The sequence below is a fragment of the Oncorhynchus nerka genome, linkage group LG18 (assembly GCF_034236695.1).
Source record: "Oncorhynchus nerka isolate Pitt River linkage group LG18, Oner_Uvic_2.0, whole genome shotgun sequence".
NCBI classification, from domain to species: domain Eukaryota; kingdom Metazoa; phylum Chordata; class Actinopteri; order Salmoniformes; family Salmonidae; genus Oncorhynchus; species Oncorhynchus nerka.
The window spans coordinates 35,577,598-35,605,469 of record NC_088413.1 but is presented as its reverse complement, the minus strand read 5'-3'; the positions used below and the strand labels follow the sequence as shown (position 1 = coordinate 35,605,469).

The 27,872-nt window shown below is 44.2% G+C and overlaps 1 protein-coding gene and 1 pseudogene across 1 annotated transcript; both read right to left on the bottom strand.

Annotated features, from left to right (window-relative positions):
• Positions 1-434: 434 nt before the first annotated feature.
• LOC115146570 (E3 SUMO-protein ligase EGR2-like) lies at positions 435-4,708 on the bottom strand. The gene is made up of 2 exons (XM_029688655.2): positions 3,665-4,708; positions 435-3,410 (listed from the first exon to the last, which is right to left on the bottom strand). The coding sequence occupies exons 1-2, from the start codon at positions 3,819-3,821 to the stop codon at positions 2,098-2,100; spliced, it is 1,470 nt and encodes a 489-aa protein (XP_029544515.1). The 5' UTR covers positions 3,822-4,708; the 3' UTR covers positions 435-2,097.
• Positions 4,709-14,406: 9,698 nt separating this feature from the next.
• Positions 14,407-27,765, bottom strand: LOC115145834 (mannosyl-oligosaccharide glucosidase-like; annotated as a pseudogene).
• Between the last annotated feature and the right edge of the window lie 107 nt (positions 27,766-27,872).

Here is a 27,872-nt window from a genome sequence, read left to right as displayed (position 1 = left end):
AGGTCCCTTTCTGATGAAGGTCTGTTTTAGACTGAAATATCTGCAGCCGAGGTTATGCCAAATAAATTATAATGGTGTCATCCCTCACCTAATGTGAGTATCTCATCGTTTGGTAGCTATAAACCTGTGATCTTTTTCCTGTCAGATGGAACAGAATCACAACAATGAGTAATTGGGTATTCACTTTAATGAGTTGGGAGTCCAAAGCCTTGTGAGTCAACATTACATAGAACTGTGATGTCAAATGTTAGGATTCCACTATCTGCTGGTGCTAGGAGGCCCCGTTAAGAACGTGTATTTTTAGGAACAGCCACAATAGTCATCCATATGAGTGTGCCACTTACATAAAGGAAGTTGTCAGCATAGGGAGGAAGGACTGAGGAATTTCTATGCATGGACAAATGACTCTTGCAATGTTTCCAGAAAACCACACATTTTTATTCATAAACATTTGTCATAAAAATAACAACATCAATATTCAATTTATCGAAAGTATTTTCATATAAACTGTGTATATATACAAAATTCATTATATACCCAAGCAGTTAATATAACTTAAGGCGAGTTAAAAGTTTTTTTTTTTTTACAGTACCCTGACTGATTGGTGACATTCTCGCCAAGCCATAACCATTGTTTTTTTTTGTTGCTAAAGTGATTAGCTTCCTCATCAGCAATGCCTTGTCAAGTCTTAAATCATCTCATCTGAAAAGTACATTTACATTTAAGTCATTTAGCAGACGCTCTTATCCAGAGCGACTGTACATAAACTCGCAGCAATGTGTGCTACCTGATTACTCAACAGCAATGTTTTAGTGTTGTGCTGCTAGTCAATTCTGGCTTGACAGTGCAATACAGTACATCGTACTGTACCAGAGCCATGTATAATGACTTACTAGTTTAACACTATAGTCCTCATCACGAACTGATTAGCAGTGGAATCAAATGAGATTTCGAGTCACTATTATACGAACAGTTAGGTCATCTTTTACTTGTCTTAGAAATATATTTGATATCAAATGACAATCTCTCTAAAACACTGTTTGCTACCAGCCCTCCAAAAGTACACGTAAAACATTGTGAGTTTGTTTAAAAAAGCCTTTTACACTTTAACAATTCAAGGTTAAACAGTGGTCTTTTGAAATATGTATATACACAGCTATAAAAATACAAAGTACAGTCATACAAATATATTTATTTTCCATTTATGGTATAACTTCCACGATTTAATAATTCAACCAGTTTTCTTTAAATACAACACAAAGCCCAATCAATAGAATACTAACAGCAAAGCAAAATACATTCTCAAAACCTTGGCACAAATGGACTGCTTTGTGACTAAAGCCAAGAACAATGTGTTACATTCATGTCATAAAACGAAGTCTCTTTCACTTCCATTCGGTAAGTGGAGGACTAAGTTATTTGTTGGCTATATTTAATAATACCACATGAACATAAACATGCATTTGAAGAACCACTATCTGACTGGTTGCAGTGTTAGTGTTATAAAAGCCTCGAAAGCAAAAAAATATACGACTTTCTAGTGGATAGAGGATATCTCAAATTAGGTATATAAGTGCAATATAGCCCAGCAATTTCGATGCAGTTCGTTGTCTTAATGGTATATTTCTTCGTCGAGGTTTGACGTTGGAGCTGTCCAGACGAAAGGGTACTGAACTGGTGAAGACATTTGTTATGATGCCTTGGTGTTTGGTTTGAAATGATCAAATTGGTTGATTGTAACAGAGAAACACAATACGTGTCTGTTGAGCTGTCAACTCGGGAAGGTTTTACAATCAAGTCATGCATGTCTTGCATAGAGTCAGCAGCAGCAAGTAAACTAGGGTCGAAAGAGCAGACCCTTTTCACAATTCGCTCCCCGATATAGCACTATGCAAATCTAACTCGCAAAACATCCTTATTCTTAGACTCCCTATAGAGACTTTCACAGTCAAACCAATTTCACTCGACCTATATGTCACACCGCAAACGTTGATACGTCGACCTGTAATCAGCAATGAACTGTTAAGCGTTTTATCTTCGACGGAAAGATTGTAATGTTGTGTGGACAGAGCTACTCGTGTGCGTAATGGGGTCTCTTCAAATTCCCTCGGGAAGAGTAAATGGCCACGCACTGATCACTTGTGGCTTCAGCTCCATCTTTTCTTTCTGTTTCAGGTGCACGCGACCGTGCCGTTTCCTCTCGTCGCTCCGAGCGAACCTTTTGCCGCATACGTCGCAGGAGAACGGCTTCTCTCCCGTGTGAGTCCGGGTGTGGGTGGTGAGGTGGTCGCTACGGCTGAAACTGCGCAGACAGATGCGGCACTGAAAGGGTTTGTGTCCCGTGTGGATGCGGATGTGCCTGTTGAGTTCATCTGAGCGGGAGAAGCGCCGGTCGCAGTTCTCCATGGGGCAGGTGAAGGGTTTCTCTTTGGCAGGCCCGGTAGAGGCGGCGGGGCTTTTCCTGACACGCGGTGCCTTTTGCACGCGCGGCGTGTAACTTTGGGCAAAGGAGTCTGGCAACAAGGAGGAGTAAAGAATTGAGTCTATAGTACTGGGTAAAGCTGGTGAGGTAAGCTGGCAAGACGAATCGCACTGATTAGATAATGGCGGAAGTTCAATGTTGGGAAACATAGCTGGCTTGAGGAGGTTGTTGGTTGAGTGGTCCATGACTGGCACTGGGTAGTTGGGGTAAAGAGAACTGCAGAAACTCTGAGAGCAGGTGTCAGAATAGCACTGCTCCTGCTTGATTCCACCTTCAACTTTGAACTCCATCTCTGGGTTAGGACACATGGGTGAAAATGAGTCCAAAAGTTCCTTTACATCCACTTGTTGGTCAGACGGGAAGTCACTGGACATCGGGAACGTTTCTGATGTTTGGAAGCTGGTTTCCAAATAGGCGTCCGATTTATTGAACGTGCCCCATTCGTAACAGCTGCTATCGAATTCATTCTTGACCACCACTGGAAAAGACGCAGCTTCTGACTGTGGCTCGGTGGTGCTGTTCTGGTTTCGGACTTGAGCGGGGGAGCCGAAGCTCACGTGGGGAGAGGTTGAATCTTGAGCTTGGCCGCCGGACTGACCGTCGGGGTATCTGGGGCATGTCTGCCCCGGCGAGTACAGGGGCGGGGTGGCGCTGCAGGTGGAGGATTGCCTCTGGACGCCCGCGTCGCCGAAGCTGCTGCTGTCCATGGTGCTCAGTTGAACTTCGGAGATCGGTAACGTAGAAATACCGACAATTTCTGTGATCATGTTGAGCAATGTCTCAGTGCTGCACGGGCCCCCCTGAGTCGCCTCGACATAGAATCTGCCTGAGTAGGCGAGGGAGGAGGAGGTGCCTTTGGGCCCCTCACAGGGATTAAAGGCGAAATCTGAGTTGGAGGCCTCAGTTTTCAGGGTTACAGGTGCTCCCTCTGAAAAAGAAAGAGGGAAAGTTTGTCATTACAAAGGTTGATTGTATTCTGATAATTGCACATAAAGTAAAGTCGTTGGGTAATCAATAAGCATAAATGCATAACATGTACGCTGCAAATGGGCCAAATTAAATAAATGGGATGTTTTTAATAAATCACAATGTGCAACCACAAACAATCTTATTTAAACTGTCAATGCATGCATATTGATTTATCATATTATGCAATGCAGCAAGAGGCTACTGCGAATTTACCAGGGGTATACTGGGCAGGTGCTCCTCTCTCTGCGTCCGAAAACATCTCCTGGGTATCTTTCCGAGCGCTATTTTCCACCCCCAGGGAAGAACCGTTACAATTCTCAAACTGTGGGTAGAAGGAATCTTTAGAGTTCAAATCCATGTTGTTCAGCATGATTGCGAGATTGATTTCAAGTCTGTCAATCCAGGTAAGTGCAGGTAGACAAAAAAATAAAACAAAGCAGATGCAAATTATGCGTCCTTTTCCCTCTGGTGCACGGGGTCGTCGATTATCTCCGAAAATGTGCAGGTAGTCGTTTGAGGAAAAAGGTGTCAATAAATAATTCGAAATGTCCTTTTTGTCCAGATGACTGCGTGCTGTATCGCTTTGTAGCTTTTCGGCTATCTGTTGCTGTGGCTATGTTTCACACCAGTGGCTTCCCTCGCCTCTCCTTATATACACTCTGGCGGGTCGCTAGAGCCCTCCCCCCATTCATCGGCTCCAGTGAGAGGATTCCCTGCTGCGTGTAAACTTCATGCCCATACATGGACAGAGGATGTGACGGGCTTCCCCAAAAAAATGAGAGTTACGATTCTGACGTTGCAACAAGTCTCTTGGTCTGCGAGAGAGACTGCCATTGATATACCATCGGGAATGTTTAATGTTATGTGTGATAATAAACGCTTGATTTGTCAAATCATGATAACAAGATATCATGACAGTGGCATGGCAAGTGTTCTTACGTTTAACTCGGTCGACTAATATACATGGTAGTTTGTAGACAGTCATTCTATGCCGTGTGATGTCTAATGCCTTCTGCCACCAACCAACACACCAAGACACCAAACAACTTAATTTCTCGTCAATTAAACAGATGAAGTTTAGGAAGGCTTTAGGGCATAACACGTTGTGTATAGGCTACTAAGCCAGACGAATCAATTTCAATTGTCTGTATGATTCATAGAAGATAGATTTTCCAAATCAAGTTAACTGTGATGTCGACAAGGAAGAAGCAATCCCTCCCCCCAATTAGAACTTTCCATTGTGGCAGCTGAAGTTACTGCACACATCAATATTTAACTGCTTATGAAAGTTTGACCACAGGCTTGAAAAACATTTTTAAAAAGTAACAGTTGTAGGCAGTTTCCTTTGTAGTGCACTGCTTTTGACTGGGGCCCATTGGGAATAGGGTACTCTTTGGGATGCAACCTGTAGGCTAAACTAAGCTATGCACTTGCTCACATCAAAAGATGACAGACCTTAAACTCAAAAGAGAGGCATTGGATTACCTGATAACAGAGGGGCAAATAGGCCTAATCCTCGAAACATTTGATATTTTTGTTGTACACTTCATGACCAAAGGTATGTGGACACCTGCTCGTCGGACATCTCATTCCAAAATCATGGGCATTAATATGGATTTGGTACCCCCTTTGCTACAGGCTTTCCACTAGATGTTGGAATATTGCTGCGGGGACTTGCTTCCATTCAGCCATAAGAGCATTGGTGAGGTCGGGCACAGATATTGGGAGATTAGGCCTAGCTTGTAGTCGGCGTTCCAATTCATCCCAAAGGTGCTTGATGGGGTTGAGGTCAGGGCTCTGTGCGGAGTTGAGGTCTGGTCTCTGTGCAGGCCAATCAAGTTCTTCCACACCGATCTTGACAAACCATTTCTGTATGGACCTCACTTTGTGCATGGGGGCATTGTCATGCTGATACAGGAAAGGGCTTTTACCAAACTGTTGCCACAAGTTGGAAGCACAGAATCATCAAGAACAGGGATGGGCAATTCCAGTCCTCGGGGGAATGATTGGTGTCATTCTAACACACCTGACTCCAATAATCAAATAATCATGATCTTCAGTTTAGAAAGGAATTTGATTAATCAGCTGTGTTTGCTAGGGATGGAGAAAAAGTGTGACACCAATCATGCCCCTGAGGACTGGAGTTGCCCAACCCTGATCTAGAATGTCATTGTATGCTGTAGCGTTAGGAATTCCCTTCACTCGGACTGCCAGATGGTGAAGCGTGATTCATCATTCCAGAGAACGCATTGCCACTGCTCCAGAGTCCAATGGCGGCAAGCTTTACACCACTCCCGCTGACGCTTGGCGTTGAGCATAGTGATCTTAAGCTTGTGTGCAGCTGCTCGTCCATGGAAACCCATTTAATGAAACTCACGACTAACAGTAATAGGGCTGACATTGCTTCCAGAGGAAGTTTGGAACTGGGTAGTGAGTGTTTCAACCGAGGAGAGACGATTTTTACGCGCTATGCTCTTCAGCACTCTGCGGTCCCATTCTGTGAGCTTGTGCAGTCTACCACTGCGCGGGTGAGCCGTTGTTGATCTTAGATGTTTCCACTTCACAATAACAGCACTTACAGTTGACCGGGGCAGCTCTAGCAGGGCAGACATTTGACGAACTGACTTGTTGGGAAGGTGGCATCCTATGACGGTGCCACGTTGAAAGTCACTGAGGTCTTCAATAAGGCCATTCTACTGCCAATGTTTGTCTATGGAGATTGCATGGCTCTGTGCTCAATTGTATACAACTGTCAGCAATGGGTGTGGCTGAAATAGCCGAATCCACTAATTTGAAGGGGTGTCCACATTCCTTTGTATATATAGTGTAGCTGCTGCTACTTCAAACTCGGTCAGTTCTAATGTCGTGGCCCCACTGAGCACATGTGGGCGACAGAAAGGTAGGCCTGGATGCTGTTTTCTTTTATAAATGAAACTCAGGAAAAGTCCTTGCTGGTAATTGCTTCCTACACGCTGCTGCTGCTCAGCACTGAACTGTTTTCACTCATTCACTTCCATCGTTGTCTAATAGCAAGCGTGACCGCTGTGGTGGCGTCGTCACTGTGCTGCGAGCCTAAACTACAAAACACTAGGCTATCTAAAGGGTTGGCCTTTCAGGTATGCGGGGGAAATCGATCATACCCCGAAGTGTTCACTGGTTGAACCAACCTGTTCACACAGACGTTGACATTTCAAACAATAAAAAAGGCGTTTTATTTTCACTATCTGATGCTGGGTCCATAGAGGCGATGTAGCACATGTCCCTATGGGGAAAGTTGTTTAAATCGAGTGGACAAGCTGTTATGTGCATGAGTTTTCTTTCCATGATATCAAAAACTCGATAAACACTGAGTGTACAAAACATTCCTAATATTGAGTTTCACCTGGTTAGTCTATGTCATGGAAAGAGCAGGCGTTCTTAATGTTTTGTACACTCAATGTACACTTTCAGCAGCGGAAATCAGTCGTTGTGCTGTCCATGGTCCTGAAAGGACCCACACCATGTATAGCCACACTCCGTTGCGCTGATAGGGGTGATTTTAGGAACACGGACAGCGCCAGTGCTGATTTTAACACTGTCACCATATAAACGCAATGGAGGCTTAATTGCATCATATTCCCTGCTTAATTAATTTAACATGTAATCTATATTATTGCACAAGTGTATTGAAAACGATAGTCGAGGCTACTTACTGCAATATGATGACAATTGGTAATGGTATAGCCTACCTAAACGCGCTACGTAGAACTTATTTGAACTGTATTTCACATGATTTGCTATCTCTGTTGTGTTCTCCTAGCTCACAAATGACACCGATTTGGAGAGCAAGAATGGATCTTCAAAATCCTTGCCATAACTGCATACGGAGAGAGGAGCACTACCCGTCCACTTTTTAAGTTATGATAATATCCTAATGCGCTACTGGTCGCGCCAGCCAGCGAGGGGTTTGACATTCTCTGGAACAAATCGTTTTCACCTTAGTGACGTGCCTCTAGCTGCTCTAATTCTAGGGCCTTGAAATGTTTCATCTCTCGGATATGTCTTCAAGTAAACCTCTTGAAGTCTATTAAAACAGATCTGATCACACAGGGGTATCCGTCCCAAATAGCACCATATATAGCACTACTTTTGACCGGGCTCTGGGTCGAAGCTAGTGCACTAGATAGTGAATAGGGTGCCATTTAGAGCCACGGAGTTTAGAACGCTGTTAAGATAACTGCAGAGTGCGCGCTAACCTCTCCGCTCCCCGGCGAAATACCACAGGGCCTAGAAGCCTAATGGATTTGCGTAATGTCAGCACTTACCGAGATTATTGCACGGAGCCCAATTTAGTGCCTGTAAAAGTTTAATGAGACACAGGTGTTATTGTATTCTGTGTAAAAGAAGTCTCATTTCTCTTATGGAATTTTGTAGGCTAGTTTTAGTATTGGATGTTCGTTCTAGATCTTAGCATGGGTGTTGACATCAAAGAATGATGTTCAAAGTGTTTGCTAGTGCTAAAATATGAAAAATGGCTGGAATGAAAGGATATCTTCCCAGGCTCATGAGGCACACTTTGACTAAGGTTTGTCCCAAATGGCACCCTATTTCCTATATGGCACATGGTCAATAGTATTGCACTATGTTGGGAAAAGGGTGCCATTTGTCACACACTAAATGAATCCAGCTTTAATTAAGTAGAAGTACAACATAATTACTTCTACATCACTATTAATAGAGTTACAGATGTTGAAACACACTTCCTTTACCAGGACAATAATGACCTACATATTGAATAATGACCTTCGAAAACTGTCCTAGCCTGGTCAACTCCTATCGTCATTGTCAAGTTGGCGAGGCAGCACAAACAGATTTCGGACCAGGCTATCTTTTTATTAAACTGGGTGTGATTTTTATGAAAAAACTGGGCTGTTTATCAAATGGTACCCTATTTCCTTTACAGTGAAACATGTTTAACCAGAAGCCCTTGTCAAAAGTATTGCACTATGTAGGGAATAGGGTGCCAGTTGAGACATATCCTGGATGACCTGCAGTAAACATTGGGCTTATACCATTGCTGAAAGAGGACGCAAAGCAGGATGCTTGAGGGAAATTGCAGAGCATGCTGAAAGGCCTAAAATACCTATATAAGGATATAGGATAAGGGTTAAGGATACGCTCTCTCTTTGGCCAATTGAAGGTGCCAATTAACTCTCATCAAAGTAGAACATCTGTGGTCATTGGAAGCTCCCCGTGGGATATATAGTTTAGATACAATTACCGTATGCAGAGCATAGAGAATCCTTCTGAAACCATCCATATGGTAATGAAATTATATCATACTGTATAATGCAGGACTGCGTCCTAAAACAGCACCCTATTCCGTATTTAGTCCCCTACTTTTGACCAGGGTCCATAGGGCTTGGTCAAAAGTAGTCCTCTATAGGGAACACAGACATAATAATTTATATCCCGTATCTAGGCTTGAGCTCAAGAGCAAGATAGGCTCTTTATTCACCGATACATCTGCATTTATATACACCTAGATACAACAGGAGGCAATACCACAAAAAGAGAAGGAGAAATCCTATACGCAACCCATTTCTGACAAGAAAGTCCCCCACATTAAAAATATGAAATACCCCCTTAGGCAACGGATGAGAGAACATCTCCGTCTAAACCTGGATGGACGTACAATAGGGCTTCTGAAGAGAACTGAAAAAATGGATTGGGAGTGCTAACAACGGAGAAACCTCTGCCGGAAGCACGACTCGCTATAAATACAAGATGCTCGCCTCGGCTGCCAAGTTTTTTCTCTCTATCTCTCTCTTGTTGGGCCACGCAGTTACATATACCAACATTCAAAACACCGGGCGACGGAGAGCGCATAGAGAAAGAGGGAGGGAGAGAGAGAGAGAGGAGCGGAAGCATGGCTTTTCTTTTGAAGGAGCAGCTCTTTCTCTGTGGGAGTGATGGGTTAGGGAAGCCCGGGTAACTAGGCCCCTGTCTGTTGGTCAGTGTGGCAGGTTTCCCTTGTGTTCTTAAAATACACCCCACCACTCGCCCACCTCTGCCCCTGCCCGGCCGCCCCTTGCCTCTCTTCTCCCCTCTATTTTCCTCTCCGGCAGCGATGGGATTAAAGCCTGCACTTCTTTCTCCAATCAGTGACTGCAGATGGTGGCTCCAGCTCCAGCAGTTCACCCAGCCCTCCTCCTCCCCAAACACCCCGCACTCATCCGGGCCCCTACCCTACCCTGCACTCCTCTCACCACAGGATCCCCGCTCGAGTAGCACTCTGACAGGCAAACTTGCTGGTCCCATGCCAGCTACCTGACGTTACCTAACTACTCAGATGCTTGGAAGTTAAAGCGGCGTAATGGAACGCAGAGTGAAATTATAAGAGTGAAATCATACCCTCTGTGGTCGATGTTGAGGGTCGGGGCAATACTTAGCTTGGTTGGAAGTTACTTAGGGTGAAATAGAACCTGAAGTGCTACGCTGTCGTTGTGATGTGAGTGACAGAGGGCCTTGAACAGTGAAAATCAGATGTACAGTAGGGTGATGATAATACAGTTGAAACCAAGCTTAGGAAAGCTGTATGATTTTCTCTGCAAGACGCAACAACTACCTCCAACGGCTACACAAAATCTATACCCCACTTAAAAACAATCTGTACTATTCAAAATCAATAGGGACCAAAATTCTTCATATTGGTGACTGCCTTCGACTGCCATTTGTGAGATATTCTACAAGCATATATTAACTGTAACATTTGAAGCAGGCTTGCTTATTTGATACATTGACAATATGCAACAGGGAGAATGGGTTATGATGACAGTTCAGGCTCTAAATAAAGGATATCTGATAGCACAAATGGTGATTCAATCACCTTTTCGATGCACAATCGAGAGAGAAAGAGAGATAGCTAGATAGAGAAATAGATAGCAAGAGAGAACACTGAATTCAAACAAATAACTTGCAGCTGTTCTGAGGCAACAAGACTGAGAGAAAGCTAAGCCTTGGTCGGCTAACAAAAGTAACTATGGTTACGGCCGCTCGGCATGGCACTAGCTTTCCACAGCTTCACTCCAGAAATAAAACTGTTGGGCTAAGAGCGAAGAGCAGGTAAAGACAAAAAGATCCTGGCCGAGCACTATTTATAGCGGCCAGGCTTTACATAACCAGCGCAGAGGGCAGTGTTGGTACTGTAGAGCTACTGGGTGGAATGGCTGCTGCTGGGTGCTTCTGGTTGCTGGAATGCACTGCTGGTTTCTGAAAGGGGCAGAGGTGCTGGGCATGAGGGAGGGGAGAGGGCCACGGAGAGAGGCGAGAGCCAGTCCTGGGGAGAGGGAAGGAAGGGAGGGGGTGAGTGAGTGTGGTGGCATACCAGGGGAGCTCTACATTAAAAGATAAGAAAGTGAGGAGGGCATTTGTTGCTGGTGGTGGTGGTGATGAGGGGTGAGGGGAGGAGAGGGGGTACTACGCAGGAAGATGTTGTTTTGTTTTGCTGACGGACGGATGGACACACACACACAAACGCTATACTCTTGCGTCTATCGTCATCCCATGCTCCCCTGGGAGAGGCAGTGATGTCAGCGGAGAGACGACACCAGAATGTCCACCCGCCGCTTGGCGTCAACATCAGCATTTACATCATTGGGCGATGCGTTAACGAGTGTTTGAGAGTTGGGAGTGAGAGAAATACATTAGCCGAGCTCAGAGGGGCCAGCTTAGCCACGGGGTGTGGAATCCACACAGTCACACACACACACAAACAAAACCTAAACGTCATAGCGTGAGCTCATAGACAAAGCCAGAGGCGAGTTAGGTGATTCCCCCCACATTATCATATCACCCCAGGACAAAGCCCTTACAAGTCTCCCCTTGTTATCCATGAGAACGTTCTCTTTTGACTCTAATGTCCGTGCCAATGTGAAACAACGAACGAGGATCTACGCAACTGCCTAGAGATACTCTTCATGACCACCACCAGATCTCACACAAATTGAACTATTAGCATAATTACCCATTTATATGGCTCTAACATACTGCACTTCTCATTTGTAAGTGTAAAGCGATAGTCAAACTGAATTCAAAAATAGCTTTTCTCCAACGGCAGAAACGCTTGATTAATTGGAATGGTGCTTGATTTTGTATGGTGCCTGACGTCGGTCAGACTTAATCATATGCCTAACCAAATCAAATCAACATTTATTTACAACAACAAAAAATGTGTCACAATATCCATTACACACACAAAAAAAGAAAGAGGGAGAAGAAAGAAAGAAAAAGACAAAGGGCAAAAGGTAAGGGAAAACAGTCAACTGTGACCATAACTTTTACCCTCAGCCCCATTAACCTAACTCTAACCTTTAACCCCAAACATGTCCTTAACACCCCTATGTACAAATCTACCAGCTGTACAATGTTCAATTCCAAATGGACCCCTTATCCTACAGTAGACACTCCTGTAGATCTGAAAGGATTGGCTAAGCAAAACTCCAACCAACCTATCAGAGGTTAAGGTAAAGCTATTTACCATATTGCTGATATTTATCCAAGCCTTCCATGTCCACAGGAATTCCTAAGGGGTAGGGGATAAGGGTCTAGTTGGAATAAAGGAACACACTTGGTTATTAAATCAGCTCCCTCTAGCATAACTTTCTAGTCATTGCATTCTAGATAGCCGTGCTGAAAGAGGGGTTATTCATTTCTATCTCCAACCAGCATTATTTTAATGATGCTCTCCATATGTAATTAGTTTTTTTAAAGGCAAACTTTATACAATAATTGAAATGTGAGATTTTGCCCAACACATAGCTTCCGTCTAAGTGGGGTATTGGGCAGTCACAAATTCTCTAGAGGACGCTCACATGTTGTTTGGCTGTAAATCCATACAGAGAAAACGCACCAATGAATAGGCCAACACCACGGGCCTGACTCATCTGTTTATTATGCAGCCACATTAGTGAGCTCCGGTGCCATTTGGCTATTATCCCACTTCAGCGTGAAAAAAGGGGTCTTCGGAACAGGGTGAATGCTCTGTGAATGCTTTAGTCACACTGATGGGTCGCTCTCTTCAAAGGAATTAATGCATTTGTTTTCTGACTGACTGCCATTGCTTTGAGGGGAAGTGGAAATGTGGAATACATTTCCTCAGTGTGTGTGTGTGTGAGTGAGTGAGTGAGTGGTGTATGTATGGTTCTACCATATGTTACACTTACTCAGGCCCAAGGCCCATGATGACCAGATTTGCATTATCTGGTCAAGGGGTCAAATTCTAAGGAAACAATATATTACCCACGCACATTTACCCAGCAGTACAGCACTAAACCAGTGGTATTCAAAGTTGGGGTCACGTGGGAACTGCAGGGGTTTCACCAAAATGTAATGCAAATATATATACAATAATTAAGAGTACAGATTATTGTATGGGACAATATAGATGTGTTTTTTAGAAAGATAATTTGAAAGATACAATGTTATTGAGTAAATGTACTTATTAGTTTATTTTCACTTTGATAAGAGATGAAAATGCAATGAATTGAAGGTTATTTGTTGACGTAAAAATCTAAATTTAGCTAATTTAAGGACGTGTCATTTGGGTTGGGGTGCGGTGGGGTCGCAACAAATTCGTGGGGGAAATTGGGTTACCACTGTGCTCCGCTGAAAAAGTCTGAACACCACTGTGCTAACCCCTCTGCACTGTCGGCCTCTCCTGTGGAGCCTCTGACACACCAGAGCGGCAGGTAGCCTAGTGGTTAGAGTGTTGGATTAGTAACCGAAAGGTTGCAAGATCGAATCCCTGAGCTGACAAGGTTTAATCTGTCATTCTGCCCCTGAACAAGGCAGTTAACCCACTGTTCCTAGGCCGCCATTGAAAATAAGAATTTCTTAACTGACTTATGTAGTTAAATAAAGGTAAAAAATAAACATCTCCTCCCTACTGGACAACAGAGTGAGCTATCACTTCCACACTCAACTGTTGGTTGCTAAAATTCCCAGGGTTTCTAGATTAGAAATTACATTTGGAAGATTTCAGGAGTCTGGGGAATGTTACAGGAATTTTGCAAACCTATTCTACATTGGAACTGTTGTGGGCTAACAACAATGAATGTCTCTTGTAGATCAATAAAAAGGACAACTCACCATTGGCAGAATGTGAAATAAAGACAACAGCAGTTGTGCTTATGTTTTTTAATAAAACATTTCCAGTAGCCTATTTCCCAAAAGTGAGGCAAATTACATCAATACATAAAAAAGATGTCTACTTTATGTTGGTGATGATAGTTTCAAGATAAATACTGAATGTTGTATTGCTAGGTTTTTCACCTTTTACAGTCATTCTCTAACTAGCTACAAGCCCGTGCTGCTTCCTCCTGAGCATAGGCCTATTTATAGAACTGCAAACCTTACTGTGACAAGACAGACCTTGAACTACACATCTATTCAAAAGGCTGTGATAACATGAAAGCCAGAAAGATTTCGGTCCCAGGGTCACGCGGAAGCTGTAAACCAACATCAGTGCATTCAGGAGCCAGGCCCTCTGTAATGGTGTACACACACTGCTGTGTTAATAAAGATCTAGCGACTGAACACTATGCTCTTGTCTTGTTTGTATGCGTCTCAACTCTCTGCATGTCAACGCTTGAAAAGAAGTTGACACCGGCGATGCACTCCGAGCCTCTCCATTTTATCCAATTCAGCATTGGGCCCCTTCACAACGATGCCTCGCCATGGTAACCGGGCGCCGTAGAAACAATGACTCTCGGTGGATTGACGTCAGCGGCTGTCCTTCGCGTGTCGCAGTCTGACAAAGGACCAGGATCAGGCTCTGACAGTGGCTCTTTCTCAATTCATCTTTCCTCGATTCCTCGCATCATCTCTCCTCGCCTTTCTTAAAACCCATCGAAGGAGGAGCTCCCAGGGAAGGGGACCATCTCGTCCAGTATGGTTGAGAAGGAGGCTGGCTAGGAGAGAGGATGCAAGAAATCAAAGCAAGACAAATTGACCCAGTCACCGGTTACTGATCTGGAGGGTCACTCCTATCACAAGTGTACATTATCAGCTGTAGTTTAATACATCTTAATAAGCACTGCTATAAACTATACAAAAAATATATACTTTGATTGAATTTCTAATGTTTCATGATTGGTTACCAAAACCAGAGGCTAGAGTAACAACACCACACAACAGTACATATTGAGAAAATAAGCGTCTTCCTAAAAGGCGATAATGACATCCTTCCCACAGATAAAAAGTAATCAGCACAAGGCTTTGACATATTTATTGTTCTTTCCACTGAAGATGTAACAAACCAATGCAATGAAGTTACTCGTGTTATTCTGTGCCACTCAGGATATCTGCTACCAGTGGAGATACATCTTTGTTTTGCATTGATAAAATGAACAGGAAACCGTTTGTTTGCAGCAAAACATTTGGCAAAAAAACTAAACTTATTTCTCAATTTTATACGGGCTTAAATTAGATTGTATGAGGGGACAAAGCAACCAGAAACAAAATGACCCTAGGGATCAAATATTTGTTAAGACGGAATATACTATTTCTCAATAGGTCCACCAATTGTAGGTATTATTTTGTTCAACAGAAAATGCATCCCCGGAGACAAAAAGAAGTTTGAATGATCGACTTTGAAAAAGTGCATTATTTCCTAGTAAGGTAGTCTTGATATGACACTGTATGAATGATTTATGTCAAGACTATTCTTTACTAATACTATTGTTACTATAGTTCTTAAAAGGTTTCTGCCATCAAACAGACTTCTCTCAGTCAGGCGGCACTTGGGGAGTTCATTGATAAGTATATGGGGTATTCAAAAATAACCTTTCATCTGTTCTTTGGGGTATGGGCTTTGCACAAACACTCACTGAGACAGCCAAAGGGGAAAAATTGGAACATTAGAGTTGGCCCATAGACTTGACATCTATTGACGTAATGGCACATTTTTTGAGAACATCAAAGCGAGATGAGATTTTTTAGCATCAGTGTCAATACTGCTCAGCCATTATCAAAACAGTTAGTGCCGACCAGCCAGTGAAGGGGTGGCTCCCTTGCCCACTGCCAGTGCTGTTCCCAGATATACCCAGTCTCTGCATACTGTCTGTAAACATTGTTCATGATATTAGTTCTGTGTTCCTGGTAGAGGGTGGCTGCCTTCTCCTGATATGGCCCCTCAGTGTTGCCATAGTGGTGCAGGGCCCTGACGGCCAGGTAGTTGATGTTGATCCATATGGGGCCCCGCCAGTAGGGGGCGTCATGCTCCATGTTACGCTTCATGTAGAGCGGGTCGGCCCTGGACAGAGAGCGAAGGCCGTAGGGCGTCCACAGCTTGTCCCCGTCCCTCATGTCTCTGAAGATGTGCTCTAGCTTGGGCGAGTCGGGCGTCAGGACGTGTAGCAGGAAGGGGAATAGGCTGATGTAGCCCAAAGCATTGACAAACTGCGACTTGGGGGCCCGGCGGACCGAGCGCACCAGGCGCGTCACGGGAAACTGGTGCATCGGCTGCCCTGGGGGCACGTACACCTTCTCCTGCTGCAGCGACACCGCCTGCGTGTGGTTTCCATAGTCGCTGAAAGAGCGAAGCTGGTCTGACCAGTGCAGCTCGTCCAGCAGTGTGTTGTCGCTGAGCGTCTGGTGGGTACGCTCATACTCCTGGTGGGGCTCTCCCAGCAGCCGGGCCACGCTATCCAGCAGTGCAGGTCCACATGGCGCTCCTCGGCTGACGGGTGCGAGGCCCGCGGGTAGTCATCCAGGCCGGACGTCAGCATCTTGGGATTGAAAAAGAGGTTGCTGTCCTTGTCGCGGCCCCGCCAGCGGTAGGAGTTGGGCAGCGGGCCTGTCTGGGTGGTGTTGTACCACTCGAAACACGTCTGGAGCCGGGGGTAGAGCCTGCGGAGGAAGGGCAGGGTGGGCTGTGAGGACTCTGAGCCCGGATTGGCCTGGAGCTGCTCCACTAGCTTCTGCAGAGCCAAGAAGAGGGTGGGCGGGTTGGCGTTCTCATTGCGCTGCACCACAAACTCGGCAGGGACCTTGCTGCGTGCCTCATCGCCCAGGATCTGCTCCCGGGGAATCCATCCCTCCATATTGACCAGGTCCAACCAGTGGGCCATGGCCTCCCACGTCACCTGGGGGTCCCAATTGCTGAGCAGCAGCTGGTGGAAGCCTTCGTCCCACAGGAACCCCCGGGGGGAAAAGGAGCACGAGGGCACAGCAGTGAACAGGGCACCCTCGGGGTAGAGCAGCGGGTATTCGTTGTACACCGACTGGACCACCGACTGGCCGTAGAAGTAACCCATCCCACCCAGCATGTTGCTCAGCGCCGCCTTGCTGAACTTCACCTGGGCATGGCCCAAGCCTTTGGCCTGGAGGCCGAACGTCTTCTCAAACTTGGCGTCGAACGCCGCCTTCCTTTCCTCCAGCTCCTCCGTCATGGCCGCCGCTGACAGCTGGTTGGGACGGTTGCGGAAGCTACCGGACTCGAACAGGACCTCAATCTGGAAGGGCACCTGGACGGTGACCTGGTGCAGGACAAAGTCGCTCTCCTTTCTGGGGTCGGCTGGTTTCGGCTGGTGCGGGGGCTTGTAGGTGTTCACCGCGATGTACTGCCTCTTCCCGCCAGAGGGGGGGGGCTGTAGACGAATCTGCGGTTCAAGCTGTTCCTCACGATGTCCGTCAGCCTCTCCAAGCCTGGCGACAAGGTCTGGAGGTAGTTGTAGTTGAGGAAAGGAGATGAAGGTGAACCACCCTGAAGATAGTAGGAATCTCTCATGTTCTCGTCTTGCCAAAGCTTCCTCTCAGAATTGGAGCAAGGCACCAATACCCTTGACCTGCTATCACCATAGGGTTTTATACCCTTCAGAGTGCAATGGCCTCCTGGAAAGTGGCATGACCTTAAACCTACATCTGTGATTTCATACTACTTCAGCCAAGGGTCAGGCATAAAGAGTACAGCATACTGACCGATGGGTTATGTTGAATTGGCAGACACACTAAATGGCAGACACACTTGTGATAGGTTTGTTTGTTTGCTGTGTTCCTGCTCTTCCTACCTTCTATTCAATGCTCTTTTCTAGCCTGCGTTATGGCTTGATTGTGCAACCTCCTCATGAAACGTTGCTGTCCCTTCGATATCTATGCATTGGAGTCTCTATTGACCTTGTCCTCACCACTGGAACAGATCAATGTCTGTCTGTTTTGTCCCTCAAAACGTTGAACAAAACCATTATATCAGAGCCAGAACAGCAGTTTGGCTGGCCATCTTCACCGCAGACACTGAGGACATATCCCATCTCTGCTTTGTTTCTCAATGCATTGCTGTAGCAGTTGTCTTTATTAATATGCAATGCTTTGTTTTATACTACATTATTTCTGTCACATATCATGTTTCTCTCTCAGATATTTAATATTGCTTGGTATTATTTAAATATGAATTAACAGGAAATATTGTGGCACATTTGTCCAATGTTTGCAAAAGTCTCTGTTTTTGGAATGACCTTTAAAGCATGCTATTACTAATTTGGGGTACATTCATTGAGTTCTATTGGTTTTTGGGTATGAAAATACTAACGTTAGCAGTTTGGGAGAGTACCTACCTGGCATATTTGGCACTGGAGGACTCCCCGGCAACAGGCTTGCGGAAGGTGATCTTGAAGTTCACCAGCTCCTCTGAGAACCCAGTGATGGAGCCCAGACGGTTCCTCTCCTCCACGTGGGCCGCCAGGGAACCCTGGGTGTCAGCAGCAGCATAGAACATCAGGGAGATGACCAGCACGTGCGGAGCCAAACTCTGGGGGAAGGAAGAACTGGGTCATGTTCAATAAGAAGGAGAAGATGTTTTGAAACCTAGTGAAATGGGAGAGAAAAACTCTGCTCAGTATCATTCAAATTAAAAAAAAAATTCAATACCAGGAGACAATATGAATAGTTTCAAAACTCAAATGTCTTTCAATGTAAGACAAATAATCAGAACAAAATATGCCTGGTTAATTGCCAGGTGGGTTTAAAGGTGTGTGAATGTATCCCACCACACTCACATGCTGATTGGCTGTGATCCTCCAGGTCCAGTCCCCTCCGTGCTCAACGCCCATCCGCTTGACAAACTCTGTGGGGAGCGCAAAGTCGCTGTCATGGATCTCCTGCACACCAAAGCTGAGGCCATCATGCATCAGCCAGCCGTAGCCCTGCAGCCGGTCACCCTGCTCGCATGTGTGCCGGAGGTTCACATCCACCTCAGAGAACTGGCGCATCCACATCATCCCTGGGATGTAGAGAAATGGAAACACAGAAATTATTTATTTAAATCATTCCCAAAAATATTACATGTTAAACATTTACACGGATTATGTATATAATCCAGGGTTTCCATTAGAAAAATGTGCCTCTGGACATTTCATTTACGGGACATTTAAGAAATGTACCGGATCCATATGCATTGGGTGCGTAACCTGATTAGAGCGTCCACCCACAGTGCTCAGAATGAAAGAAATGGCATTTACTTTAAGGGAATTCATTTTAACAAAACATGCAATTCGAGGATGCAATAGCGTGTCCTTCCTACCGAATTCTGATGAAAAATTTCAACTGTCCACATTTACTTTTCCTCAGCCATCAAGACGAGTAACGAAAAACAAAATCACTAGCCTAGGTCAATCTACGATCCCCATAATAGAAAAATTGACCTATTCTATTGGTCAGCTTGTCGTTCTGTGTGAGAAAGAAAGACTATTCCAAACAGACAGGGACAGTTGAGAGACGATAGATACCACATTCATACAACCAGTAGGCCCAGGCTGCAATCACAAAAAAAACACAAAAAAGCAATGAGGCTCACGTTAAGTTAAAATGTTGATCAAATATTATTTCTTCACATTATACGCGCAGCAATGTGCAAAGGGCAGTAGGCTACACACGCATGTTCGTTCCCTAATGCAATTAGCAGTTTCATGAGACAGAGATTAAAATATCCATTGGAAATGTTGAAAGAGTGGAGATCTAAAGACAACTAACCAGGGTTGTTAATATGACTAAGATTGTCCCGTTGCCAAAGGCACAATGAAAGAAAGTTGGTTTCAATGGCATATGGAAGTCTTTGTAAAAAAAAATCATAATAATTATCTGCAAGTTTGGTGGGATTTTGGCTAGGCTACTGTGAAGCAAGGTAAGACATGCCTCATAATATGTAGCAAAACGTTAAGGTTTCAAACTATATGTTTTCAAAATGCATACTGCCTCCAGCTCATTGCAAAGCAGTGTGTGACGCGCTGAAGCCTGCCAAGTTGTCTATGCACTTGAATGGCGAATGGGAAACTCGCTTGAATTACCAAATGGGAAATAAAAATATAGGGCTAGGTTTAGTCTTCCAAACGGTCATCCCGCCATGTTACAGCAAATGTTTACGGAAGACAGAGGGACCACGTGTGCTAACTAGCTATCTAGCATGCTCTGAATACCTGTGTGTAATGGAAGGCCACCAGAAATGTGTTGTCACCGAAAAATACTGTTGGCTGCAACTGTGATAAAGCCGGATAAAAGTGTACAGTATAATTTGCATTTGTAAAATGATTTTGATGTGAGATGAAAGTAAAGGGTTTTATGTTTCAGTAACTGAAAGGTTGCTAGACCAAACCCCCGAGATGACAAGGTCAAAATCTGTCGTTCTGCCACTGAACAAGGCAGTTAACCCACTGTTCGTAGGCCATCATTGTACATAAGAATATGTTCTTAACGGACTTGCCTAGTTAAATAAAAATGTTTCTAGAAATATATCGCAATTAAGAATCAATTCACGTTTAGATAAGAGTTTTGGCCGCCAGAGCCAGTCTACCTCTGAAAATAACATAAGATCCTTGGACCTTAAGGAGTAACGGTAGGGTCCTAACATAAACCCTGATATAAACCACATATAATATGAGGTTAACACAATAAGTCATACAACTTATTTCCATTGTGTTCCTCTGGTGTTTTCGCAAACAGGTTAGTAGCGCTTGCCACATAAAATACACAGTTATTTCCACCTGACACTTTAGTCAATAGTATTAGCAAATATTTAAGGGTGAATGTAGAGAAACGACAGTCTTGTACCTGTGACAACAGATCTGGGGCTCCTGGTTTTCATCCCAAAGTAGACCTGGGGTCGGTAGGAGCCCCAAAACCTCTCAAGGGACACCTCAGCACTGCTGCTGTTGGCATCAAGGACGGGCGGCGAGTGATGGAGAGTTACCACCCGTTTGGCCAGCGAGGAACGCATGTAAAGGGCATAGAAGAACCAGGTAAGGCTGAAGATGCAGAGGCCGATGGAGATATTGATGAAGATTTTGCCGATGTCAAGCTTCTTTTCTTTTTTTCCCTTGCGTTGTAGGGTGGCAGGTTTCTCGTCTTTCCTTGTGAGAGGGGGGTCAGCCTCGCCGGACACCACTCTCTTCCTCTGCCTGCCCATCCTTCCAGCTGAGGAGGAAGAGAAGGATACTGTGGGTGAATCTCACATTTCTCTCCAATTCCTCACGTCCTTCTCAACAAAGTGGGAAGCGAGGAGAGGACACGAGGAAAGGAATGCTCTCCACGTTTATAGGTAATATGAACATGTCTACACTATTTTCATAGCCATGTATACGTTCTACCCAGTATGTTATCATATTTGGTTACCATAAAAAGAATGGCATGCCAGTGCTCTTAGTTTATAGAATAACAGGGACAAAGTCATTACCATATAAACATTAGCCTAGACCAGGGATGGGCAATTGGCGGCCCTTCATTTGAAGGCGGACCAATGGATGTGGATACGCAGACCCACTGCGGCCCCTCATGATACATTCCGTTTTTTTTGTGGGCCACACCCCCATCAAAGGTGTCCATCCCTGGCCTAGACCTTAACTGCTTTTAGCAACGCTATCATTTACACACTAGTGTTGCTTGGAATTAGCTTGCAAAAAAATGAATATTCCGCATGAATTTAATTTCAAATTCAACCACAAAGGCCAGGGAGGTTTTCCAATGCCTCGCAAAGAAGGGCACCTATTGGTAGATGGGTAAAAAATAAATAAAAAGCAGACATTGAATATCCCTTTGAGCATGGTAAAGTTATTAATTACAATTTGGATGATGTATCAATACACACAGTCACTACAAAGATACAGGCATCCTTCTTAACTCAGTCGCATGAGAGGAACGCAACCGCTTAGGGATTTTCCCTGAGGCCAATGGTGACTTTAAAAAACAGTTAGAGTTTAATGGCTGTGATAGGAGAAAACTGAGGATGGATCAACAACATTGTAGTTTCTCCACAATACTAACCTAATTGACATAGTGAAAAGGAAGCCTGTACAGAATAAAAAATATTCCAAAACATGCAACCTGTTTGCAACAAGGCACTAAAGCAATTCACTTTTTGTCTTGTTAGGGGCAATTCCAATACAACACATTACTGAGTACACCCCTCATATTTTCAAGCATAGTGGTGGCCGCATAATGTTGTGGGTGTGCTTGTCATCATTAAGGACAGGGGAGTTTTTCCAGGATAAAAAAATTAATGGAATGGAGCTAAGCACAGGCTTTCCACCAGACAATGGGAGATTAATTTACCTTTCAGCAGGACAATAACCTAACAGACAAGGCCAAATCTACTCTAGTGTTGCTTACCAAGAAGACAGTGGCAGAGTTACAGTTTTGACTTAAATCTACTTGGAAATATGGCAAGACCTGAAAATGGTTGTCTAGCAATGATCAACAACCAATTTGACAAAGCTTGAGGAATTTTGAATAATAATAATGTATAACATTTCTAAAGCATTTTCATAGAATTTCAAAGCGCTTCAAAACAAAAAACCAATAAGCAATATATCATGACAGGTCAACCAATAGAGGCCAAGTCTTTGGAAGCTGCATCCTCCGAAGATGGAGAGGTTCATGGCTTGAGCAGAGGGAGCCAAAGAACGGTAGATGGAGTCTGCTGATGATCTTGTAGAGGGCAAGTCTGGGAACCAGCCTGAGTCTTATAGCCTCTGGAATTCTCTTCCACTCTGTAGCAACCACTTGTGACGCCTCAGCAGCTCTGGGCGTCAGAAAGCTTACCACAAAGTTCAGAACAGTAGCCAGTCGCAGCACTGTTGAATACCTGTAGCACCCATTCCTCTTACACTTCAGGCGACTCCTCAAATGATGTTCTCAGAAGATCAGGAATTGGCAGCCAGATGAAACAAAAACGCAAAATCATAGGCAAATGTTGCACAATCCAGGTGTGAAACGCTCTTAGAGACTTACCCAGAAAGACTGTAATCACCGCCAAAGGTATTGACTTAGGGGTGTGAATACTTCTGTAAATTAGATATTTCTGTCTAAAATCATGTTTTTACTTTGTCATGGGGTTTTGTGTGTAGATGGGTGAGAAAAACAATCTATTTTGAATTCAGGCTACAGCACAATAAAATGTGGATTTACATTTTATTTACTTAACTAGGCAAGTCAGTTAAGAACTAATTCTTATTTACAATGACGGCCTACCCTGGCCAAACCCAGACAACACTATGCCAATTGTGCGTCGCCCTTTGGGACTCCCAATCCCGGGCCGGATGTGATACAGCCTGGATTCAAACTAGGGACTGTAGTGATGCCTCTTGCACTGAGATGCAGTGCCTTAGACTGCTGCGCCACTCGAGAGTGAAGGGGTATGAATACTTTCTCAAGGCACTGTATTATATGACACCATTGTGACGTTTTTGTTGGTTTTCGGCTGTTTGTGCACATTACATTTTTTCTCAAAGCAAGCCTAATTTCGGTAGCCGAAGTCTAGGCCCCTTCGTTGCTCATTTTGCAGACGGGGAGACAGAGCAGTCTTCTTGGTCAGGCTCTGTAGACGGGCACATCGCTCACCGCTCCCGAGTATACTACTCACCAATGTCCAGCCTCTTGACAAGGTAGACAATATTCGAGCAAGGGTTGCCTTCCAGAGAGACATCGGAGATTGTTTCACGGAAACACGGCTCACGTTATCAGAGTCGGTACAGCCACCCGGTTTTGCACCGACAGAAACAAACATCTGTCTGGTAAGAAGAAGGGCGGGGGTGTATGCCTTATGCGTGGTGTGATCATAACAACATACAGGAGCTCACAAGTTCTTTTGTTCACCTGACCTAAAATTCCTTACAATCAAATGCCGACCGCATTATTTACCAAGAGAATTCTCTTGGATTATAATCACAGCTGTGTATATTAGAGGTCGACCGATTATGATTTTTCAACGCCGATGCCGATTATTGGAGGACCCCCAAAAAAGTCGGTGCCGATTAATCGGCCGATTTTAAAAAATGTATTTGTAATAATGACAATTACAACAATACTGAATGAACACTTATTTTAACTTAATATAATACATCAATAAAATCAATTTGCCTCAAATAAATAATGAAACATGTTCAATTTGGTTTAAATAATGCAAAAACAAAGTGTTGGAGAAGAAAGTAAAAGTGCAATATGTGCCATGTAAGAAATCTAACGTTTAAGTTCCTTGCTCAGAACATGAAAACATATGAAAGCTGGTGGTTCCTTTTAACATGAGTCTTCAATATTCCCAGGTAAGAAGTTTTAGGTTGTAGTTATTATAGCACTATTTCTCTCTATGCCATTTGTATTTCATTAACCCTTGACTATTGGATGTTATAGGCACTTTGGTATTGCCAGTGTAACAGTATAGCTTCCGTCCCTCTCCTCGCTCCTACCTGGGCTCGAACCAGGAACACAACGACAACAGCCACCCTCGAAGCAGCGTTACCCATGTAGAGCAAGGGAAACAACCACTCCAAGTCTCAGAGCGAGTGACGTTTGAAACGCTATTAGCTAACTAGCTAGCCATTTCACATCGGTTACACCAGCCTAATCTCAGGAGTTGATAGGCTTGAAGTCATAAACAGCTGCTGGCAAACGCACGAAAGTGCTGTTTGAATGAATGCTTACTTACGAGCCTGCTGCTCCCTACCATCGCTCAGTCAGACTGCTCTATCAAATCATAGGCTATGTTATAACATGATAACACACAGAAATACAAACCTTAGTTTCCGGATTCGGGCATAGTAATGACCTATCATCTCGAAAACAAGATGTTTATTCTTTCAGTGAAATACGGAACCGTTACGTATTTTATCTAGCGGGTGGCATCCATAAGTCTAAATATTCCTGTTACATTGAACAACCTTCAATGTTATGTCATAATTACGTAAAATTCGGACAAATTAGGCGGCCCAAACTGTTGCATATACACTGACTCTGCGTGCAATGAACGCAAGAGAAGTGACAGAATTTCACCTGGTTAATATTGCCTGCTAACCTGGATTTCTTTTAGCTAAATATGCAGGTTTAAAAATATATACTTCTGTGTATTGATTTTAAGAAAGGCATTGATGTTCATGGTTAGGTAAACATTGGAGCAACGATACGCACCGCATCGATTATATACAACGCAAGACACGCTAGATAAATTAGTAATATCATCAACCATGTAATCTAGTGATTATGATTGATAGATTGTTTTTTAATCGTCCATTCTGATTAATCGGTCAACCTCTAGTGTACATATACACCTATGTAAGAATGCTGTTCATCGATTACAGCTCAGCATTTAACACCATAGTACCCTCCAAACTCGTCATTAAGCTCTAGACCCTGGGTCTTGACCCCACCCGTTGCAACTAGGTCCTCGACTTTGACGGGCCACCCCCAGGTGGTGAGGGTAGGAAACAACATCTCCAGCCCGCTGATCCTCAACAACGACAAGACGGCCTACAGGGAGGAGGTGAGGGCCCTCGGAGTGTGGTGTCAGGAAAATAACCTCCCACTCAACGTCAACAAAACAAAGGAGATGATCGTGGACTTCAGAAAACAGCATCCACAGGACAGTAGCGGAGAAGATGTAAAGTTAAGTTCCTCGGCGTTCACATCACGGACAAATTGAAATGGTGCACCCACAGAGACAGCGCGATGAAGAAGGCGCAACAGCACCTCTTTAACCTCAGGAGGCTGAAGAAATTTGGCTTGTCACCGAAAACCCTCACAAACTTTTACAGATGCACAATCGAGAGCATCCTGTCGGGCTGTATCACCGCCTGGTACGGCAACTGCTCCGCCCACAACCGTAAGGCTCTCCAGAGGGTTGTGAGGTCTGCACAACGCATCACCGGGGGCAAACTACCTGCCCTCCAGGACACCTACACCACCCAATGTCACAGGAAGGCCAAAAAGATCATCAAGGACAACAACCACCCGAGCCACTGCCTGTTCACCCCGCTATCATCCAGAAGGCGAGGTCAGTACAGGTAGGTGCATCAAAGCTGGGACCGAGAGACTGAAAAACAGCTTCTCTCTCAAGGCCATCAGACTGTTCAACAGCCATCACTAACATTGAGTGGCTGCTGCCAACATACTGACTCATATCTCTAGCCACTAATTAAAAATTGGATTTAATAAATTATCACTAGTCATTTTAAACAATGCCACTTCATATGTTTACATACCCTACATTACTCATCTCAAATGTATATATATGTATATACATAGTGTCTCCTGACCCCTCCTGTCTCAGCCTCCAGTATTTATGCTGCAGTAGTTTGTGTCAGGGGGCTAGGGTCAGTTTGTTATATCTGGAGTACTTCTCCTGTCCTATTCGGTGTCCTGTGTGAATTTAAGTGTGCTCTCTCTAATTCCCTCTTTCTTTCTCTCTCTCGGAGGACCTGAGCCCTAGGACCATGCCTCAGGACTACCTGACATGATGACTCCTTGCTGTCCCCAGTCCACCTGGCCGTGCTGCTGCTCCAGTTTCAACTGTTCTGCCTTATTATTATTGGCCCATGCTGGTCATTTATGAACATTTGAACATCTTGGCCATGTTCTGTTATAATCTCCACCCGGCACAGCCAGAAGAGGACTGGCCACCCCACATAGCCTGGTTCCTCTCTAAGTTTCTTCCTAGGTTTTGGGCTTTCTAAGGAGTTTTTCCTAGCCACCGTGCTTCTACACCTGCATTGCTTGCTGTTTGGGGTTTTAGGTTGGGTTTCTGAACAGCACTTTGAGATATCAGCTGATGTACGAAGGGCTATATAAATAAATTTGATATACTGTACGCTATACCATCTACTGCATCTTGCCTATGCCGCAAGGCCATCACTCATCCATGTATTTATATGTACATATTCATTCCTTTACACTTGTGTGTATAAACTTGTTAGATATTACTGCACGGTCAGAACTAGAAGCACAAGCATTTAACTACACTCGCATTAACATCTGATAACCATGTGTATATGACCAATAACATTTTATTCGATTTTCTTGTTGTTCAAGTGAAGGTCTTTAAAAGGGAGTATGCGAGCACACTCGTTCGGAAACTCGTCTTGGTGGCTTCAGCTTCTTCTAGACCCTCGAACCAGCTTCTTCTCAGCAATGAGTCTGGATCTGAGTAGCTCCCCAATGATTTCCAGAACGCAAACACATTCTAACAATTCTAATTAGTTGTTTTTTTGTTGAAAGCGATGGGTTGGGCTAGAGCCACACGTGGGAACTGCATGGGTCTACAACAGACCTACGTTTGGGAATTCTGTTTAGTTATAACTGTTACATTAGCTTTTTTTTTTCATTCTGGAATTCCGCCTGCATAAGGACAAAGCCTACAGTCAATCAATTGAATTTCTCTCACTTCTAGCTTCCGGCGGACTATTCAGTTATTTTGTAAGCTAATTGACAACAACGCCAGTGTGTAAATACTAGCGTTTCTTAAAAGCAGTGAGCTAACTCGACCTCATCTTCAGCTTTTAGCCTGGCTAATTATAATGCACCTGCCAGGTAACATTGCTTGCAACTACAGAACTAACTAGTAGTTTGCTACCTAGTTAGCAAATGTAATGTTGCTTCGTCGACAATGAAAATTATTAACCCGCAAAGTTGCATAAAGAAATACCTTTTAAAACTATTACAACATAACTTTTGTTTTAGCTACTGCGCTAGGCAAAGCATACATTTAAGCCTTTCGGCTAAAGCTAACTGGCTAATGAACGGTTAGCAAATCGGTGGCTGTCACGAAGCTATCGGGCAGACCTGTTTTAGCACGAGTTTGCAGAATTTTTAAAACAAGCTTTTCTGCCAATAATGCAGCACAAATCACCGACAAATGTACTATATATATATATCCTGTAATATGGCCAGTAAATGTAAAACTCACATTTCAAATGGACAGAATATCAGCGGCACATCATTCGCGCTAGATCCTGATCCCCTCGCTCTCGTAAAACACTGACTGTGTACAGTGTTGACGGCCCACGCTAGGGGCCCATTCATTGCGCCCATTCTGTTGCGAAATGTTTCTTACGCGGAAGAAAACGTAACACCTACCTGCATTAGTCGAATTTAAACTCGTTTGTTGCGAAACGAGTTGTCTGAAGCCACA

Excerpts from the sequence above, each read along its gene's own strand:
- LOC115146570 (XM_029688655.2), bottom strand. The coding sequence starts at position 3,821 with ATGCTGAACAACATGGATTTGAACTCTAAAGATTCCTTCTACCCACAG. Across the intron at positions 3,411-3,664 it reads ACCTGCCCAGTATACCCCTG|AGGGAGCACCTGTAACCCTG; the intron begins GTAAATTCGCAG and ends TTTCTTTTTCAG.